The sequence below is a fragment of the Hypanus sabinus genome, chromosome 5, assembly GCF_030144855.1.
Source record: "Hypanus sabinus isolate sHypSab1 chromosome 5, sHypSab1.hap1, whole genome shotgun sequence".
Lineage (NCBI taxonomy): Eukaryota > Metazoa > Chordata > Chondrichthyes > Myliobatiformes > Dasyatidae > Hypanus > Hypanus sabinus.
The window spans coordinates 103,122,946-103,145,641 of record NC_082710.1 but is presented as its reverse complement, the minus strand read 5'-3'; the positions used below and the strand labels follow the sequence as shown (position 1 = coordinate 103,145,641).

The following is a 22,696-nucleotide window of genomic DNA, read 5'->3' as shown; positions in this document are numbered from 1 at the left end:
CTTGGGCTGCTAATACTGAATTGATGCAATGGCAAGTAGATAAATTGCAAAGACATCTTATTCAACATGCAGAATATCTGGAGGATTTGATTGAAATCTAATCTTTTTTTTAAGTATTTGCACAGAGTCCATGACAATTGAATAAAACTCACTTGACTATATTTATGTTGTAATTACAGGGCAGTTTTGCTGAAAATCTTTCTTTTCTTCTTGAAGCTTTGAAAAAAGGTACTGACTTTTTGTTGATTGTTCTACTAATGTTCATCACTTGGTAGTTTTTGATTAAGATAATTGTTTTTTAATTACATTAAACTACATAGGTCAGATTTGATTGTCTTGTTATTGTTTCTACCCCCGTGTTAAAAGATTATTAAATGGCTCCCCAGTACAATAAGGTAGACCCTTGACCTCCCTATCTATCTTGTTATGATCTTGCACCTTATTGTTTACCTGCATTGCACTTTCTCTGTAGCTGTTACACCTCCGTTTATTTTAACCTTGTTCTATCTCATACTGTGTAATTATATGCAAGACAAGCATTTCACTGTTTCTCAGTACATGTGAAAATAATAAACCAATTCCAATTCTAGTGGCTTCTTCCAGATTTCTTTCTAGTCCTGATGAAGGGATTTTATTACCCTCCATACAGAGGTGCTAGAAAGTTTGTGAACCCTGTAGAAATCTCTCTGTTTCTACATATATATGTAATAAAATGTGATCAGAACTTCACATACGTCCTATAACTAGATAAAGAGAACACAGTTAAATAAATAACACAAAAACATTATAGTTGTTCATTTATTTATTCAGAAAAATGATCCAATATTGCATGTATTTGTTGGGAAAAGTATGTGAACCTTTGCTTTCAGTAACTGGTGTGATCCCTTTGTACCCCAATAACTTCAACCAAATGTTTCCAGTAACCGTTGGTCAGTCCTGCACATGAGCTTGGAGGAATTGTATGCCATTCCTCCTTACCAAACTGCTGGATATTGGTAGGCTTCCTTGCATGAATTGCTTGCTTCACATCCTTCCACATTTCCTTAGGCCGAGGACTTTGGCTCGGTCATTCCAACACACAAATTTTTGTCTTTTTAAACCATTTTGTTGTTTACTTACTCTTGTTTTTCGGATCATTGCCTTGTTGCATTATCCAACTTCTATTAATCTATTATCAGACTGCTATCCTCATATTCGCCTGTAAAATATCTTGATACTGTTTTGAATTTATTGTTCCCTCTGGTCGCCTCACTACAGGAAGGATGTGGAAGCGATAGAAAGGGTGCAGAGGAGATTTACAAGGATTGGGGAGCATGCCTTATGAGAATAGGCTGAATGAACTCAGCCTTTTCTTCTTGGAGCGACGGAGGATGAGAGGTGACCTGATAGAGGTGTATAAGATGATGAGAGGCTTTGATCGTGTGGATAGTCAGAGGCTTTTTCCCAGGGCTGAAATGGTTGCCACAAGAGGACACAGGTTTAAGGTGCTGGGGAGTAGGTACAGAGGAGATGTCAAAGGTATGTTTTTTACTCAGAGTGGTGAGTGCATGGAATGGGCTGCCGGAAATGATGGCGGAGGTGGATACAATAGGGTCTTTTAAGAGACTTTTGGATAGGTACATGGAGCTTAGTAAAATAGAGCACAATAGGTAAGCCTAGTAATTTCCAAGGTAGGGATATGTTCAGCACAACTTCGTGGGCCGAAGGGCCTGTATTGAGCTGTAGGTTTTCTATGTTTCTATTGCAAGCTGTCCAGGCCCTGAGGCAGCAAAGTAGCCCCAAACCACGATGCTCCTTCTATCATACTTCACAGTTGTGATGAGGTTTTGGCAATGGGGCATAGTGTCCTTTTTCCTCCAAACATAGCAATGTGCATTTCTGCCATAAAGTTCAACTTTTGTCTCACCTGTCCACAGAACGTCACCCCAGAAGGATAGTAGAACATCTAGGTGGTCTTTTTCAAACTTGACATGTGTGACAATGTTTTTTTTGTCTTTTGGAGGGCAGTGCCTTCATCCATGGTGTCCTTCCATAAATAGCATTTTTGTTCAGTGTTTTTCTTATAAAGGACATATGAACAGAGACTTCATCAAGCTCTAGAGATTTCTGCAGTTACCCGGGTTATTTTTCACCTCCTTTAGCATTGCATGTTGTGCTCTTGGTGTGATCTTTACAGTACACCTACAGCTAGAAGGAGTGGCAACAGTACTGAGTTTCCTCCATCTGTAGACTGTTTCTCTTACTGTGGACCAATGAATGCTCAGGTCTTTAGAAATGCTTTTACAACCTTTTCCAGATTGATACATCTCAACAATTCTTCTAAGGTCCTCTGAAAATTGTTTTGATTGAGGCATGGTGCACATAAACAAATATTTCTTGAGAAGAGCAGGTTCTGTCACTAAGCTGACTTTGTGTGTCTTTTTTTCGGGCAGAGTACCTCTACAATCCACCCCTCCAATCTCATTGTAACACCTGACTCTAAGTAGCTTTTATAAAAGGCATTACCTCAGAAGTTCACATACTTTTTTAAACAGATACATGTGATATTAGATAATTTTTCTCAATAAATAAATGAACAAGTATAATGTTTTTTTAAATTTAATTGCGTTCTGTTTATCTAGTTTTAGGACATGCATGAAGATCTGGTCACATTTATTCAGAAATGGAGAACATTCTACAGGGTTCACTGTGGATGTTGCCTAGCCTTCTGAGTTTCTCCATCATTTTGTGTGTGTTCCTCTAGATTACCAGCAACTTGCCATTCCAATTCTACTCTGTTGCTTTACTTCACTTTAATTTTTGGAAACTTTTTCTGCATTTTTTAAAACTTGAAATCTGTAGTTCTGCGAGTGTTGGCATGTTACTAGCAAGTAAGAGATTGACCAGGATGTCGTATAGATTGGAAGATTTTCTCTATATGGAGAGAATAGATAGTGGTGTGTTTGGTTGCCACAGCCTCTCTGTGTTCAACAAATCATGAAATCGTTTGTTTTAAGCATTTTTCTTGTGATGGCAAGACCCTGTTGGATATTGGTATTGCAAAATACTGCAAGTTTGGTTCATTGGCAGGACCAACTGTGGGGAAGCGGGGAAGACTAGTATTGGATAAGAAGTCAATGGTGCAGTCAAATGCCTCAAGAAAATCTGCATATCCAGCCTGAATGCCAGACACACCCACACCAGTAGTTGACACAGGAGGTGATTCATGGACTGGACCTTGAACTGGACCCAGACAGGTAGACAGATATGCCAGTTCCCACCCTTGGTGTGCTTTAAGCAATCAATCAATTTGTGGGTTATGTCAGGATAACCAGGGAAGACCAAACACCAGCAGTAGTTCAGGCAAATCAACCAAGTAGAAGCAGAGTTGTTCCCTATGGTTGACCAAGCATGTTGGAGGCGTTCATTGGAAACGTGGATCTTGCGGGTGCCCAGAGGTTGACCATCCAGTGCCTTGATGTCAATATTTTCTCTCAGTCGCTGAGTCAGAGCTCCCCATTTTTGAGTCAGAGATTGAGAGAAGATATTGACATGAGATTCCCAGCTGCTCTGGAGTCGATAAATGCTGAAGTTCATGGGTCTGAGTCTTCCACGAGAAGGAAGCTGGGTGCATCACATAATTTGGGGAAGCTGATTGCAGTGAGAACAAACCCGTAAGAACTCCCCTCCCTGCTGATGGGTATTCTCTTTTACTGGACACTTGAGACATGACATCCGGAAATGTCCTGGATCACCACAAAAGAGACAGGACCCTCTTCAGCGCCGACCTTGATCTTCCTGAGATTGGTGCATCTGCCCCACTTGCACTGGCTCCTCCAAAGGCTGAATACTGGATGATGAAGGGCAGTGATCCAAAGAGTAGGAAACTTGAGACATTCTTTCCCTGTGCCAGTCCGTTGCCTGGTTGTCAACTCAAATGGCCAGATTAATCAAGTTGTCCAGACTGTCCTGCCCGCCCCAGATAGTGATCTCATGCCAGATCTCTGCATTCAGTCCATGCTGAAAGGCAGTGATGAAAGATCTCTCGTTCCATCCTGTGTCTCAATGCCCTTCTATCTTAGCATTGGTCCAAGAGTTGGTGGGCAACCTCTTGACCTCATACTGGCAGGTCAGAAATGATTCTTACCTCGACAGCAAAATGTCAAGAAGACTGGCCGTGGGGAAACTTTGCTCACGTAGTGCACTGAACAGGCTGAGTGGAGGTCCATCCAGGAGATTTACTGTGTATGCCAGCTTACACGCATCATCACCAAACTGACTAAGTTGGGCTTAGAAAGTCATCTCACACTGGGTAACAAAATTCCTACAGCCATCAGGGTTACCAGAGTATCCACCCAATGGAGGAATACTCAGTTCCAGTACTGATGCAGAAGTTGGTGCATTAATGGCCAAGTTTGTTGTTACATAGAAAGGGAGGATATGTGAGATGCTGGGAATGGGACTGGCATGGCCGAAGGCTGCTGAATCATGTTTTGAAGAATGCTAATGTCTGTCAAGCTGACGCTGGTCCGTGGACTGCGGCTGTGAGAGCAGAGATTGCTGCCACCTGACTCTGTGGTTGTGACAGAAGACTTAAGAGGCAGAACGGAATTTTAAGGAGGATCACAGTGCTGTTTTTTTTTAAACAGAGTTGTTGATACTTGAACTCACTGCCCAGGGAGGTGATGGATTGAGATACAATTACAGCATTTAGACACTTTAAAATAGTCAAAGCGTAGAAGGATACAGATTTAATACAGATAAGTGATTAACAAAGAGGGGCTCAGGGACTCGTAGCTGTTGTGCAACTCTTCGAATTGTTCCGGCGACTGGTTTTGATGTTTAAGTTAGCACAATAAGATACAGTGACAATATGACTGAAACATCTGGCTGAACAGGAGCACAAACCCCTTGAAATGTCTCCACAGGGTCATTTGAGAGCAGAAGCCCAGCTGTTTTGCTCTCCTTCCCTGCGTGAAGACATGGATGCCAGTTGTGGTGACCCTGTTACCGCCTCACTGCTGCTCTAGCTGAGTCTAGCTGAGATCTCTAGGACAAAGCCAATGCACTCAGCTATTAGAATATAAATTACATTGCTCCATTTTAGTTTTTGCAATCTTATAGGCAAACCTATGAATAGTAAGTTAAAGAGACATTGTAATCTTTCAGAGTTCAATTGTTCAGGTGTTTCTTCCACCTGGAAATCTAAATTAGGATTTGTATTTTTCTTGGTTAGTTCAGCTGTGCTAAGTTAAACTTTGAACAATCAGATACTACAAGTATTTCAATTTTTATCAGAGCTTTACCCAAAGTCCCAAATGTTTAATGTTAATAAGTTACAAAAACAATGTTATGAATCATAGCCTCTCTGAATTTGGACTGTACAACATCTTAAAAACAGTATGGGGTAAAGTGGCCCCTATGCTGAATGAAAAAATAAATATTTTGGCATTTATAAAAGTTAGCTGCAATGTTTTTATCAGACTTAGCAAAGCGGAGCTGCTCTGATTTCTGATGTATTTACTGTAAAGTCATATGTCAATTTATAAAGCCTAACTTGTATCTGGAGTGAATCCAAAAATGTAACAGTAAATAGAAACCCAAAATATATCAAGTGGATGCACATTTTATTTGAAAATAAGCATTGAGCTGAGGATGGAGTAAACATTTGCCACTCTCATAAAATAAAGACATTTTTGTCTGTAAAATTCACAAAATATTCATGTAAACTAAAATAATCTGATGAAAGTTATTCTGTTATTGTTTATCTTGTGCAGATTGCTTTTCATTTTTCCCTATTTTTGTCTCTTGTGCCAGTAGATCCCATGCTGGCATCTCTGATTTATCTCATTGTAACATGTAATACAAAACCACTACTTGTGTCAATCAATTGGATCAATTCCAAGATGGCAGCACACATGGTGGCTCCAGCCAATGGTGAAATTTCATGTCTTGTTCATCTTTTCTATGACCAAAAAACACTAAAATCTACAAGTCTACTTCACCAGCAAGGGGAATAATGGTGGTGTTGCACAGTTACAGACTAACACAGGGAACAGGCTCTTGCTAGGCAGTGATCAACTACAGGTATTTGAGGAAGTGGCTGTCAGAAGCAGTGTGCTTGAACACAAAAGTATGGTAAGTGTGCCGGTATTAAAGTGAAACTGAAAGCAGACCTTTACAGGCTCATGCTCCTGTCAATTCTAGTTGTTAGTGTCCATTTGTGTCTGAACCAGTGGGAGACGAGGGACTATTGCACGCTTGCCCTGACAGAAATGTGGCTTCAATACACGATTCCAGCCTCGACCATCCAGCCAGACGGCCTAATCTTTCTTCAGGCCGACAGAGATGCTGTGACCTCTGGCAAAACCCATGGAGGAGGTCTGTGTATCTATATCAGTAAGAACTGGTGTGTCAATGCCTCAGTAGTAACAGCCCACTGCACACTGCAGATAGAGATTTTAATGGTGAACTGTAGAGCAGGGAGTCATTGCCTTTGTGATTATTGCTGTTTACATTTCCCCCCACCCCTGTGCTAGTGCTGGAAAACACTGCAGGAGTTCTACCTCAAAGCCTCTTACCCTGCTGGTGCCTTCATGATTGCTGGTGACTTCAATCATGCCATCTTCAAGCCAAAGCAGCCAAAGTTCTACCAGCATGTCAACATCGCAACCAGTGGAGAGAATATGTTAGACTTGGTTTATACTAACGTTCATGGAGCTGACAAGGCTACCCTCAACCCTCATCACGGATACTCAGACAACACATCCCTTTTGCTCGTCCCTGTATACGGACCATTGCTTAGTTGAGTCAAACCAGTTCACAGGGAGATCAGAGCCCGGCCAGAAGGTGCCACCTCAGTGCTACAGGACTACTATTTAGGAAGGCAATTACCTACGATAATCACATCAAAACTAATAAATATGTGGGACTGGCTACATAAGAAAATTAATTGAGGATCTTACTGTGATTAAGCACAGGACAAACTAGAAGCCATGGCTGACTGCGGAGGTTCAAGCTCTGCTTGGGGATCATGACACTGCTTTCAGGTCTAAGGTCAGCATTAGCTGCGCTTTCCCGTGCCACCAGGAAGGCAAAATGTACATACACACAGAAAATCTACAGACCTTTGTGACACCAGGGACATGTGGCACAGGCAAGATGTACAAACCATAACTGATTATAAGTCCACACTGTACATCAGCAACAGCAATGCCTTCTTTTCTGATAGGTTGAATGTTTTCAAAGCATAATTTAACCAATTGAATGATGTGACATCGTGGAAAACACCCTTTCTTCCTGAACAGCAGGCACCCTGTCTGGCTGCAGCCGATGTGAGGAGTACCCTAGCCAGAGTAAACCAATGCAAAGCAGAAGGGCTGGACAACATACTGAGTCAGGTGCTAAGGGGCTGTGTGGCCCAGCTAACAGGTCTTAACAGACATCTTTAATACCTCTCTGAAACAGTCCACTGTCCCTGCAGGCTTCAAGGCAGCCACCATCATTTCAGTACTCAAGAGAGCAACGGTAACTGGGCCAAATGGTTACCACCCTGTGGCACTGACATCAAAAATCATGAAGTGTTTTGAGCAGCTGGTAATGGGTCATATAAAATCTCACCTTTCAGCTACATTGGGTCATTTCCAGTTCCATTCAAACCGGTGCACTCATGACATCATAGCCTCAGTCCTTCACTCTGTCCTGTTCCACCTAGAAAACAATACCTCATACACCAAGATCAGCTCATCCACTTCAGCTCAGCATTTTGCACAATTGTCGCTCAGAGACTGATGGGTAAACTGTCCTGATTGGGACTCCACTCTATAACTGGATCTTGGACTTCTTCAGGGTTTGCTGATGGTACTACAGTGATTGACCTCATCAGCAACAATAATGAGTTGGAATACAGGGAGGAAGCAGAGAGGCTTAGCAAATGGAGAAGACACAGATCAACCACTCTCCATTACACATTAATGGCTCTGCTATGGAGAGTGAAGAGCACAAAGTTCCTTAGTGTGCACGTAATGGGTGATCTAACCTGTACACACAATCCCTTCTCACTTTTCAAGAAGGCACAGCAATGTCTACACTTTCTAAGGAGATTGCCGCTCCTCATAGCTCCCTTCCCTCATTCCATCAATTTTCTACAGGAGCACCATTGAGAGCATTCTCTCTGACTGCATCATTGTGTGGTACGGAAGCTGCAAGGCATCAGCCCGCAAGACTCTACAGAGGACAGTAAAAACTGCCGGAAAGATCATCAGGGTCCTCCTCCCCCACCCCCATTGTGACACTTACTGGGAGCATTACAGATGAAGGGGCCAAAGCATTGTTGAGGATCCCACAACCTCTTTGGCCCACTATCATCGGGAAGGAGGTACAGAAGCATCAGGGCGAGGACTGCCCGACTGGGTAACATCATCTTCCCTCAGGCTGATACCACTGAGTCTCGTCACTAGGTCAGGCGAGCTGTTTACCTGTGCTGCATTTTGAATTGTTTTTTATTAACTTATTTATAATATAATATTTTGGTTTATGTGCTATGTGTGATGTACATTGTGCGGGTGCACCATAGTCTGGAGGAACATTTCATTGGTTGTATATATGTTCAGTCAAAGGACAATAAGGTTGAACTTAACTCGTGAGTTCTGTGGAAATAGCCCTGGGTAAATTCATACTGCAGCTACACATCTAGTAACATTTTATATCGTGATTATGTAAAGATATTCACAAAGGATTTTTTTTCTTTATAGATAGCTTCTCTGAAACAAGTACAACTATATTTTTAATGAAAAGATGGTTTTAATTTTTTTTTCCCCTGGAGCTGTACATCTGCTTAGAACTTGCTTTGCCTCAATATCAACCATTCAATATCAACCACAGTGATGAGAAGAAATTTCTTTAACTAAAGCGTGGTTAATCTGTAGAATTCATTGCCACAGATGCTTGTGGAATCCATGTCATTAAGTATATTTGAAGTGAAAGTTACCTGGTTCTTGTTTAGGAAGGGTTTGAAAGGTTACAGAGAGAAAGCAGGAGAATGGGATTCAACCATGATTGAATGACGGAGCAGAGTCAATGAACCAAATGGCCTAATTCTGCTTCTATTTCTATGGTCATTCAGCATTGAGCGAAGCTTTTTGTTTTACCTTTTTTGGAATTGGTTTTTTGGGCTTGAGTTTCATTATTTTTCCAGTGCGGAAACAGGCAATTCATTTGACCATGATTGTCGGCTTAAATGTTCCACAAATGCTACTTGGTTTGTAGTGCTCTGTTTTTATTTCAACTATCTGTCATCTGCAGTATTTCTTTATTGATTTTCAGGGCTTGTGTCAATTTCTGCATCACTTGTATAGAGTCAAGCATGTTCTACAGAACTTTTGCATATGTACTGTAGAGATCAGCTTATGCTCAGTAATTCACAAATGAGATTTTATATTTTCAAATGGGGCAAACTATATATACCAAGCATAAATACAAGTGTGACAGAAAACAGAGACAAGTTCAACTCTAGAGACTCAAATTTTTGGGTAGATCAAGCTAATTTACTTTACTTTTTACTTCTAGTTGTTAATGAATCACAAATGTTACCACAAACTGAACTTCTGGATATAAGAGCAGTAAACATGATGGATTTTTTCCAAGTTGAATTATTAGTTTTATCTTCAATATGATTTGAAAGATCTTCCTTATACAAACTTTGTAGAAGAAAATAACTTGCATTTCATTTTGCCCTTAAAAGTAAAGCTGAAAATACCACAGCATTATCTTCTGTTACATGATATATATTAAGCATTATATTTGATTAAATTTTATTTTATATAATAGATCTTAATAGAAAAGTCTTAAACTATAGTTTCATTTGGAAAGACAAATGCACATTGCTAAGTACATCATAAATGAATCGCTAATTGATCTTTGGGTAGGAAGTGTTAGTTGAAGATTGGCACAAGTTTCATTGTGATCTCTATGGAAACCACTGTTGTGTTTACACTGGAGTATTTTCAGGATGGCTTCAATAATTGAAGATGATCATTGTCAGCGAAGGCTGATAACAGGCAGTGTTGCAGGGATCTTTTCATGGCTCAACTATCTCCAATACTCATATGAGCACAGTCGAAGTTGAGAACAATCTAGTATCAGATCTGCAAGGATCTGCAGATGCTGGAATTCAGAATAAGAAACAAATTGCTGGTGTAACTCAGCGGGTCAGGCAGCAACTAGAGAGGGAATTGAACAATTAGCCTTTTGGGTAGAGACCCTTTATTTAGATGTAGTGGTCAGATGCCATCTGACTTCCTGCTCTACAATTAGATTTGAGTCTAGCTGTAGAGCAGTTCCCCAATCTCAAAATATGACGATCATTCTGAAAGTTTATAGGAAGAATGTAAAAGATCATTTAGAAAAATTAATGTATGGAAGGTAGTAGCTTGAAAAAAACATAAAAGAAAATAAACCTCATAGAGGCTGCCTGATCTGCTGAGTTTCTCCAGCATTTTTTATGTGTTACTCTGGATTTCCAGCATCAGCAGAATCTTTTGTGTTTAAAACTAGAGTATAAAGCTTTCAGAGTGATAAAGGAAGGAAAAAAACTGAGAAAATACAACTACTACAAAAAGTGTTGTGGAAAACTACAAGTGTTTTTAAAAATTAATATTTGATACTCGTATTTCTTTAGGAAACCGCAGCAGCAGTAGACCAGTGCTTTTTATTTTGGATGAATTTGACCTCTTTGCTCATCACAAGAATCAGACATTGCTTTATAACCTCTTCGATATTGCTCAGGCTGCCCAGACACCTGTAGCTGTAGTAGGCCTAACTTGTCGACTGGTAAGTGTACAAGAAATTCCCTTTTTATTTCTCAAAAGCAGATTCAGCTCTCAAAAACACAAATTAAAGAGATACTTCCCTTGTTTTTATCCAGTTTTTTTTTATTGTTGCCATCTGGTACTGCTGGAGATTGTTAAAATTGAAATTATCAGGGTACTTATGGTAAAGTAATAACAAAGTAATAGGATGCAAAATTCCAAGCAGAATTAGCAGTTATGATGCAAAGTCAAGACCAGAAATATAGAGTACCCCTTTGCCTCCATAGTTGCTGCTTGATCTGCTGACTTCCTCAAGCAGTTTTGTTTTTGTGCAACACCTCCAATCTTCTATGTCTTCAAAGCAGCATTATATTAGCATATCAAATCCAATGAATGGTAATTATGGGAGAGATTGAAGGGAAGAAAGCAAAAGGAAGGCAAAGACAAATGATGATGGAGACAGCAGCCAGAGAACTGGAAATGAATACCAATGAATTGATTCACTTGACCCGAAACAGGAGTGTGTGTGTCGTGGCAGTCAAAGCTCAAACTGGGCGTGGCACCTGAAGATGATGGTGATCAAATCCAACATCTTGCTTTCAGAACAACTTTCTGTGGACATTTGGCCCTGCAACTAGCTTTAAAATTTAAGGATAAGAACAGAAAGCATAACCTCAGCAAGTGCTCTGACCTGGAATAAAAACTGCATCTCTTTAACCAGGAATTGGTAACGAGCAGCACATTTGAAACCATGATACCATATTGAATTGATCAGTGGCATTCAGAATGTGGCATTGGATTTATAGCATTAGTAGCCTTTTGACCACCATATACATGCTGACCAATTTTTTCTAACTTAAAATTATTTTAAATCCTGAGAATGTTGCTCTGCATTTGATAAAATATATTATTCAAAGCTAGAGATTTAATATTTAGCCCATAGGTAAAAGCATGCTTTTCCTATTCATTTTCCAAAAAAGCACTATGTTGGAGGTGTGATATTTGACTGACTCTGGTTATTGAATGGCTTGGTCTTGCTTGGGAGTGCTGGTCAGGACTCACACATGGTCTAAATGGGATTGTTCCTTCACATCCTTGTCAGCTTGAAACAAGGGTACATTTGCCAATGACATAAGCAATTGTTTCTTGCTCAGCTGAAAGTGCAAGTTGTTGCTAAATTGTTCATTAAACTTACTCCTAATTTTAAAGCCTTTACCTTTGATGAATTCAGCTGCTGCAGGCTTTTTTTCCCTGTAAAAAAAATAATAATCACAGCACTTCCTTTTATTTGTTGCACAAAATACAAGAATTCTACTTTGTAAGAGTTGCAGTGTCTGTGGTTTCAACTTACAGGAAGGGTAATTCCCATGGACTTGGAACTCCAGTCAAAGATGGATGAGACAACTTAAGTTTAGGGAACTCTTTCTCAGCATCATCCCCTTTTAAGATGTGCCAAAGAATATTTGAAGAAAGAAAGCTTACTAGCAATAGCAGCTATTAAAATTGCCCCTACCTCCAGGTACTTGGTGATCATCTGACTACCACCTGAGTTAGAGACTGGATTTGGCCCATTTTTTAATCCCTTTGTCGAAGTACCAAGCTATTAATCCAGTGGCCATCAGTACTGTCTGCAATTTAATATTAAGGAGTCGTCATACATCACCCCACAAACTTGACAGTCATGCATGCTAGCCCAGTATCATGAAAAGTGAGGCAAATTGTTCTCCACATATTTCTGTCTTTGTATGCAAAGAATTCTCTTCTCTCTGATTCATCAATTCCTCATTTGCATGCCCGTTTCAAGATTCATGAGGGGGTTTTTCAGTTATCAGAGCAGGAAGAGGAGAGCCACACCATCTTGCCAGATAATTTCCCTCTTAAACCTGCATTATCTTGTGTACCTAATGTAGAGAGACTTGGGGGTGTGCAATCTTCTCACAAACTAAGAATGACCTTCAGTGTACGTGAAATCTTTTTGCAGAAAATTAACTGCAGTATGGGATTTTCGCTAAACTTATGCCTTATTGCCTTATACACAATGAATCACAAGAACACCTTGAAGATCCTTAAGGAAGTCCTTGCACTGATGACCATTTCCTTAGTAAAGCCATTTTCACCAGAATCAAGGCAGTGATTCTTATACATTAACTCTTCAGGAATGGATATTATCTGCAGATGTTAGAAATCATCTCCGAAAAACTCCAAAGGCATGTTTTAAGGAACTTAGGAGAAATCATAAGTTGGAATAGAATGGTGAAGTTTAGAACCAACAGCAGGAATTGAAAATGTTGGATTCAGAACCCCCAATTATTTCATAAAAGTTTATCGAAAAATGTTTGTCATACTTATTAGGTTTTATTTATAAGTTAAGGTAAGTTACAATAAGAATTTAAGTTGAATTCCCAATTTTTGTTTCAAAACATTGAGCCAGATAGAAATTAAAAATTGGACAGCTACATAGATGGTAAAATGTCTCTGAAAGTTTTTTTTTTAAACATTATAGCAGTTGTAACAAAATAGTCATTGCATCCAAATGTCAGAAGGGAACCCTACAAACTGCTGATACTCTTAACAACTATGTCACAACAGTGCCGATGGATTAATTCTCAGTAATTTTAATCCTGCAGTATTTGACACTGTATATTTTACTCTCTACTTCAGGATGTTTTGGAACTGCTAGAGAAGAGGGTGAAATCCAGATTTTCCCACAGACAAATTCATTTGCTCAATGCATTTAGCTTCAGGCAATATATGGAAGTGTTCCAGCAACAACTTAGTTTACCAAAAGAATTTCCTGATGGGAGATTCGCACAAGAATGGAATCAAAATATTGAGGTATTTTTTTTCTTAAAATATCAATTCCTCTTACTAAATATAATGGATAAGTATTGCTTTATAAAATCTTAGTATGGATTCCACATTAACATTAAGCAATGCAACAGGACCCAGGAATATAAAACTTCAACCATGTGAATTCTTGTAATTCTGGAAGATAAAATAATTAATATTAATAATTTGATGTTCTAAGGTTGGTTGACAATAGACAATAGGTGCAGAAGTAGACCATTCGGCCCCTCGAGTCTGCACCGCCATTCTGAGATCATGGCTGATCATTCACTATCAATACCCAGTCCCTGCCTTGTCCCCATATCCCTTGATTCCCCTATCCATCAGATATCTATCCAGCTCCTTCTTGAAAGCATCCAGAGAATTGGCCTCCACCGTCTTCCGAGGCAGTGCATTCCACACCTCCACAACTCTCTGGGAAAAGAAGCTCTTCCTCAACTCTGTTTTAAATAACTGACCTCTTATTCTCAATCCATGCCCTCTGGTACTGGACTCTCCCAACATCTGGAACATATTTCCTGCCTCAATCCTATCAAATCCTTTAATTATCTTAAACGTTTCAATCAGATCCCCTCTCAATCTCCTCAATTCCAGCGTGTACAAGCCCAATCTCTCCAATCTCTCTGCGTAAGACAGTCCTGCCATCCCAGGAATCAACCTAGTGAATCTACGCTGCACTTCCTCAATTGCCAGAATGTCCTTCCTTAAACCTGGAGACCAAAACTGTACACAATATTCCAGATGTGGTCTCACCAGGGCCCTGTACAAATGCAAAAGAACATCCTTGCTCTTGTATTCAATTCCCCTTGTAACAAAGGCCAACATTCCATTTGCCCTCTTCACTGCCTGTTGCACTTGCTCATTCACCTTCATTGACTGGTGAACTAGGACTCCTAGGTCTCTTTGCATTTCTCCCTTACCTAACTCGACACCGTTCAGACAATACTCTGCCCTCTTGTTCCAGCTTCCAAAGTGGATAACTTCACATTTATTCACATTGAATGACATCTGCCAAGTATCTGCCTACTCACTCAGCCTATCCAAGTCTCCCTGTATTCTCCTAACATCCTCTTCGCATGTCACACTGCCACCCAGTTTAGTATCGTCAGCAAACTTGCTGATATAGTTTTCAATGCCCTCATCTAAATCATTGACATAAATCGTAAAGAGCTGTGGTCCCAATATAGAGCCCTGTGGTACCCCACTAGTCACCTCCAGCCATTCTGAGAAACACCCATTCACTGCTACCCTTTGCTTTCTATCTGCCAACCAGTTTTCTATCCATGTTGAAACCCTGCCCCCAATGCCATGAGCTCTGATTTTACTCACCAATCTCCTATGTGGCACCTTATCGAATGCCTTCTGAAAATCTAGGTACACAACATCTACTGGCTTACCCTCGTCTAACATCCTTGTTACACCCTCAAAAAACTCCAACAGATTAGTCAAACTGTTATCTTTTGTTGTACTGTAATGTTCATCCTAGGTACCTTATGTAAAAAGAGTGCAAATAAAATAAATGTTATTTCCAACATATATGTTAATTCATATCTGCATATAAAGCAATCCAGTCTTTTCTTGCAATCTTTCAAGTGGAAAATTTATTTTCTGAGGGAAAAGTAAGAAAACAGTCATAGAAAATTTGTAATAAAGGAGGAGACCATTTGTCCTAACTGCCTCTTCAGATCTAAAGAAAGAACTTCATCTGTGCCCCTTCAGGTCATGGGTCTTCAAGAATGTATCCAAATGTTGATGAAGATTTTCATCTTTCTTTAATCTTTCTATCAATTCTTATTCTCCCTGATTTTTGACTGATCCCACTGACAAAAGTAATCATTCCTTCCTATTAATTTTATTCAGACCCCTTGTAATTTTATATACCTCCAGGAGTTTCTGGTGTTTCATGTTTTCCACACAAAATTTTTCAAACTTGGCACTTTTACAAATTTCCTGGACACCTTCTCCATTGTTATCACATCTCTCTTGTTATATGGCTAATAGGACCAAGTCTAAGTAGTATTGTACACCGTTCTTGAGAAGAACCTTCCTGTTCTCATGTTTCATCAATGGCTAATAAATTTCCATATGCTTTGGGAATCTGTGGACATAAATTTCAAATTTCTTTTGTTTCCCAAACTAATCTTACTTATTTTATATTTTCCTGACTTTTTGCAGCCTTCACAAATACAGTGCATTCCAGTTAATTTGGCAATCGATTAATCATGGCAGCTCTTATTTGGGACACCTGCCACCTAATTGGGACAGGAGACTTTGCCGAACAGTTTCTAACTAGTGTCAATCGTGCGCACTTGTGTGGCCATGAGCGAACAGTTTTTAAGCAGGTGTTTGTGTGGAAGATGCAGTTGTTAAAAGCATTGTCTCAAAATACCAAGGCGGAAAATATAAAGACAAGGGAAGTGATGAAGATGACAAAGCTGAATTGGACCTAGTGACTACACAGGATGCCAGGAGATTTATTGTTGGGTTATGACAATACTTTATGAGTGAAGGCAGTCCACTACCCGCACTGGGCGTCTGTGCTGATTTTGTTCTTTCTTTCTCAAGATCACCAACCCTGTTGGGACATTGGCTGCCAACAGCAGCTTGCCAGATTCCACTGCCCTAAGCCAGTCTTTCAAGTTGCCCATCTTTGAAGATTCTTCCTCTCCTAGGAGCTTCTAATGGCGTTTCTATAGCTCTGGGTTTTTACAGGATGGGGTAGCCAACCCTCCTTTCACAGCCAGGCTTCAGTCCGTCCATGGTAGAGTTGATTTTGTTCATTTACTGTCAATCAAAAGGACACGGCAGCATATGCTGCATGAATTCCTCTGTCCATAAACATTAGGAACGAATGTGCAGTTTAATAGTACTGTAGTAGTATTGGTGTTGTTCTGATTAGTTCTGTATTTTATTTACATACATAATTTGAAACTCAATTCAATGGTCCTTTTCTATACATTTTTAATCATTTCCATGAATCTTCGACTAATTGGGGCAGCCGCTAAATTGGGCCAAAACTATCTGGTCCCAATGTGTCCCAGTTAAACAGAATCACTATAATTTCGCAGTTCCATGGATTAACTTCGATTTCTTAACTCCTAATTGACCAGGTCATCTATATTTTCATGAAGTTTTAATACTTTCCTTCACACTTTCAATGACAGAGCCCATTTTTTTAATAATTTGCAAACTTTTCTCTTAAGAGAATGCACCTTCCCCATCCCCAACCACCACCATTACAGCCATTAATTTACATTGCAAAATGTTAAAAATGACTACTGCGCCTTGTGGACCTACATGGGTTCAATAACAATCTTCCTATCACATAAACACAGGCCAATTATTACCCTTTCCTGGGCCACTTTCAGATCCAATTTGTCAGTTTTCTTTGTCTGAGCATTGAGAACACGATGCTAATATGATGTTCATTTCTGGACAGATGAATAAAGATTATCCAAGTGACCTTCTACATATGTGGTATTGGTCTTTGGTTCAAGAAATTAGATTTCATTAGTTAACAAATATTATGTACAACTCTCTCACAATTTATTTTAATGTTGCATTTAAATTTTGGAAGTGAAAATACTATGTTTATCTTGTTTCTCAATTTTAACTGTTAATGGGTTTATATCTTTTTACCATATGTTAGGAGTCACAATGACAAATTGTTTTCCTGTGTCATATTTAACATAACAGAACAGATTTCCAAGCAAATTGTTTCATAGGCATAACCAGCCAATATTAAGTACTAAACAAAAGGAGGTATTAGATTAGGTTTTACAACTGCCTTTGTAAGGCGATCTTCAAGGAAAATGCTGAGGTAATGAAAAAATGTGTTTGGAAGAAATTGTATGCCTAAGGAAAGAAATAGTACTGTTGATTTTTTTATGATTTATCTTTGCTGTTCACTCAAATCTATTTGTGCATTTTGTTTATTCAAAGCAGTGATTTGCAGGACTACTTGGTTCCACTCTCAACTACTTATTACAAAATTAACGAATCGGTCTTACTTGAGTTTTGCTGGGTTATCAATGAATCAAAAAGGCACTGGATACTACAGGCCTACCTCCCAGCGTACCTCATTTAAATCTGCATCTGCAGAGTAACTTGGATTCTAAAGTCAGAAACAGGTTTATTACCATTGACACATGTCGTGAAATTTGTTGCTTTACAGGAATGTACGAAAAGTGATTGATAAGTTTGTGGCCTAAGGTAGACGGAGTCAATTTTAGAAAACCTAAAGAGCAAACACGAGGAAATCTGCAGATGCTGGAAATTCAAACAACAACACACACAAAATGCTGGTGGAACACAGCAGGCCAGGCAGCATCTATAGGTAGAAGCGCTGTCGACGTTCTGGGCCGAGACCTTTCGTCAGGACTAACCGAAAGGAAAGATAGTAAGAGATTTGAAAGTAGTGGGGGGAGGGGGAAATACAAAATGATAGGAGAAGACCGGAGGGGGTGGGATGAAGCTAAGAGCTGGAAAAGTGATTGGCGAAAGTGATACAGAGCTGGAGAAGGGAAAGGATCATGGGACGGGAGGCCTCAGGAGAAAGAAGGGGGGGGGGAGCACCAGAGGGAGATGGAGAACAGGCGAACAACTAAATATGTCAGGGATGGAGTAAGAAGGGGAGGAGGGGCATTAACGGAAGTTAGAGAAGTCAATGTTCATGCCATCAGGTTGGAGGCTACCTAGCTGGTATATAAGGTGTTGTTCCTCCAACCTGAGTTTGGATTCATTTTGAAATCGAGGAGGCCATGGACAGACATATCAGAATGGGAATGGGATGTGGAATTAAAATGTGTGGCCACTGGGAGATCCTGCTTTTTCTGGCGGACCGAGCGTAGGTGTTCAGCGAAATGGTCTTCCAGTCTGCGTCGGGTCTCACCAATATATAAAAGGCCACACCGGGAGCACCGGACGCAGTATACCACATCAGCCGACTCACAGATGGAGTGTCGCCTCACCTGGAAGGACTGTCTGGGGCCCTGACTGGTGGTGAGGGAGGAAATGTAAGGGCAGGTGTAGCACTTGTTCCGTTTACAAGGATAAGTGCCAGGAGGGAGATCGGTGGGTAGGGTTTGGGGGGGGGTGAGTGGACAAGGGAGTTGCGTAGGGAGCGATCCCTGTGAAAAGCAGAAGGGGGGGGAGGGAAAAATGTTTTGGTAGTGGGATCCCATTGGAGGTGGCAGAAGTTACGAAGAATTATACATTGGACCTGGAGGCTGGTGGGGTGGTAGGTAAGGACAAGGGGAACCCTATCCCGAGTGAGGTGGCGGGTGGATGGGGTGAGGGCAGATGTGCGGGAAATGGGAGAGATGCGTTTGAGAGCACAGTTGATGGTGGACGAAGGGAAGCCCCTCATCTCCTTCATCCTGGAATGAAAAGCCTCATCCTGAGAGCAGATGCGGCAGAGATGGAGGAATTGTGAGAAGGGGATAGCATTTTTGCAAGAGACAGGGTGGGAAGAGGAACAGTCCAGGTAGCTGTGAGAGTCTGTAGGCTTATTGTAGATATCAGTAGATAAGCCGTCTCCAGAGATGGAGACAGAAAGATCAAGAAAGGGAAGGGAGGTGTCGGAAATGGACCAGGTAAATTTGAGGGCAGGATGAAAGCTGGAGGCAAAGTTAATGAAGTCAACGAGCTCAGCATGTGTGCAGGAAGCAGCACCAATGCAGTCGTCGATGTCGCGAAGGAAAAGAGGGGGATGGATACCGGTATAGACTTGGAACATGGACTGTTCCACAAAGCCAACAAAAAGACAGGCATAACTGGGACCCATACGGATGCACATGGCTACACCCTTGGTTTGGAGGAAGTGGGAGGAACCAAAGGAGAAATTATTGAGAATAAGAACTAATTCCGCTAGATGGAGGAGAGTGGTGGTAGAGGGGAATTGGTTAGGTCTGGAATCCAAAAAAAAGCGAAGAGCTTCGAGACCATCTTGGTGGGGGATGGAACAGGGTGTGGTGAAGTAAAGATGGTTGATGTACCGTCGGCAATTAGCAATAAAGAGAAATTCACCACACCCTGTTCCAATTCCAACCTCACTCCTTCCGAACGCTCTGCTCTCCGCTCCCTCTGCACCAATCCCAACCTCACTATAAAACCTGCTGATAAGGGGGGAGCTGTTGTTGTCTGGCATACTGACCTCTACCTGGCCGAGGCACAGCGACAACTCTCTGATACCTCCTCTTATTTACCCCTTGATCATGACCCCACTAAGGAGCACCACGCCATTGTCTCCTATACCAAAACCAACCTTATCAGCTCTGGGGATCTCCCATCCACTGCCACCAATCTCATAGTTCCCACACCCCGCACTTCCCATTTCTACCTCCTACCCAAGATCCACAAACCTGCCTGTCCAGGTAGACCTATTGTCTCAGCTTGCTCCTGCCCCACTGAACTCATTTCTGCATACCTTGACACTGTCTTATCCACCCCCCCTTGTTCAATCTCTTCCCACCTATGTTTGTGACACTTCTCATGCTTTGAATTTTTTCAATGATTTTAAGTTCCCTGGCCTCCACCGTCTTAATTTCACCATGGACGTCCAGTCCTTATATACCTCCATCCCCCACCGAGATGGTCTTGAAGCTCTTCACTTTTTTTTTGGATTCCAGACCTAACCAATTCCCCTCTACCACCACTCTCCTCCATCTAGCGGAATTGGTTCTTATTCTCAATAATTTCTCCTTTGGCTCCTCCCACTTCCTCCAAACCAAGGGTGTAGCCATGTGCATCCGTATGGGTCCCAGTTATGCCTGCCTTTTTGTTGGCTTTGTGGAACAGTCCATGTTCCAAGTCTAAACCAGTATCCATCCCCCTCTTTTCCTTCGCTACATTGACAACTGCATTGGCGCTGTCTCTTGCACACATGCTGAGCTGGTCAACTTCATTAACTTTGCCTCCAACTTTCACCCTGCCCTCAAATTTACTTGGTCCATTTCTGACACCTCCCTCCCCTTTCTTGATCTTTTTGTCTCCATCTCTGGAGACGGCCTATCTACTGATATCTACTATAAGCCTACAGACTCTCACAGCTACCTGGACTATTCCTCTTCCCACCATGTCTCTTGCAAAAAGGCTATCCCCTTCTCACAATTCCTCCCGTCTCCGCCGCATCTGCTCTCAGGATGAGGCTTTTCATTCCAGGACGAAGGAGATGTCTTCCTTTTTTAAACAAAGGGGCTTCCCTTTGTCCACCATCAACTGTGCTCTCAAATGCATCTCTCCCATTTCCCGCACATCCGCCCTCACCCCATCCACCCGCCACCCCACTCGGGATAGGGTTCCCCTTGTCCTTACCTACCACCCCACCAGCCTCCAGGTCCAACGTATAATTCCTTGTAACTTCTGCCACCTCCAACGGGATCCCACTACCAAACACATTTTTCCCTCCCCCCAACTCTTTCTGCTTTTCACAGGGATCGCTCCCTACGCGACTCCCTTGTCCACTCGTCTCCCCCATCCCTTCCCACCGATCTCCCTCCTGGCACTTATCCTTGTAAACGGAACAAGTGCTACACCTGCCCGTACACTTCCTCCCTCACCACCATTCAGGGCCCCAGACATTCCTTCCGGGTGAGGCGACACTTCACCTGTGAGTCGGCTGATGTGGTATACTGCGTCCGGTGCTCCCGGTGTGGCCTTTTATATATTGGTGAGACCCAATGCAGACTGAGAGACCGTTTCGCTGAACACCTATGCTCGGTCCGCCAGAAAAAGCAGGATCTCCCAGTGGCCACACATTATAATTCCACATCCCATTCCCATTCTGATATGTCTGTCCATGGCCTCCTCAATTGTCAAAATGAATCCAAACTCAGGTTGGAGGAACAACACCTTATATACCGGCCGGGCAGCCTCCAACCTGATGGCATGAACATTGATTTCTCTAACTTCCGTTAACGCCCCTCCTCCCCTTCTTATCTCATCCTTGACATATTTAGTTGTTTGCCTGTTCTCCATCTCCCTCTGGTGCTCCCCCCCCCCCACTTCTTTCTCCTGAGGCCTCCCGTCCCATGATCCTTTCCCTTCTCCAGCTCTATATCACTTTCGCCAATCACCTTTCCAGCTCTTAGCTTCATCCCACTCCCTCCTATCATTTTGCATTTCCCCCTCCCCCCACTACTTTCAAATCTCTTAGTATCTTTCCTTTCAGTTACTCCTGACAAAGGGTCTTGGCCCGAAACGTCGACAGCGCTTCTACCTATAGATGCTGCCTGGCCTGCTGTGTTCCACCAGCATTTTGTGTGTGTTTTAGAAAACCTAGCACATTTATCTTTCAATATAGTCCCCTCCTACATTTACACACTTCGTCCAGCGGTCGTGAAGCATACAGATCTTGGACCTCCAGGAAGTGTCCACAGGAGGGGTGATTGATTTGTGGCCAGAGGTAGAACGAGATGAGTTATACAGCTCTCGTTACATGCACATGCAGTGATTATGCAGAAAGTTTGAAGTTAATAACTCATCTCCTACTTTAGGCCACAAACTTATTAATCACCCCTGCTGAGTTATTAACTTCAAACTTTCTGTATAATCACTCAAAGACTTGAAATGCATGTACATGTAACGAGAGCTGTATAACTCAACTCCTTCCTCCTTAGGCCACAAACTTATCAATCACGCCTGCTGTGGACACTTTCTGGAGGTCCTAAATCTGTATGTTCCATGACCGCTGGACTATGTGTGTACATGTAGGAGGGGACTACGTTGAAAAATAAATTTGCTAGGTTTTCTAAAATTGACTCCTTCTACTGTAGGCCACAAATTTATCAATCTTTCCTCGTACAGTGCAATACTTAAAGCTACTATAAATTACAATAAGATATATATAAAATAAATTGTGCAAAAACAGCAAAATTGTGAGGTGGTGTTCACGGAGCATTCAGAGATCTGAGGCAGAGGCAAAGGAGCTGCTCCTAAACATTGAGTGTTCATCCTCAGGCTTATGTACCTCCTCCCTGATGGCAATAATGAGTAGAGGACATGCCCTCGATGGTGAGGGTACTTAATGATGGATGTTCCTTGAGGCACCTACTTTTGAAAAT

The 22,696-nt window shown here is 41.5% G+C and overlaps 1 protein-coding gene across 3 annotated transcripts in view; it reads left to right on the top strand.

The window, feature by feature from the left end:
* orc4 (origin recognition complex, subunit 4) overlaps positions 1–22,696 on the top strand; it is a 117,653-nt gene that overhangs the window by 78,898 nt on the left and 16,059 nt on the right. For all 3 annotated transcript variants that reach the window (XM_059970269.1, XM_059970270.1, XM_059970271.1), the window contains exons 7-9: positions 180–228; positions 10,658–10,809; positions 13,449–13,622. In XM_059970269.1, coding sequence (XP_059826252.1) covers positions 180–228; positions 10,658–10,809; positions 13,449–13,622 — 375 coding nt within the window. The remainder of the gene's footprint in view (positions 1–179; positions 229–10,657; positions 10,810–13,448; positions 13,623–22,696) is intronic.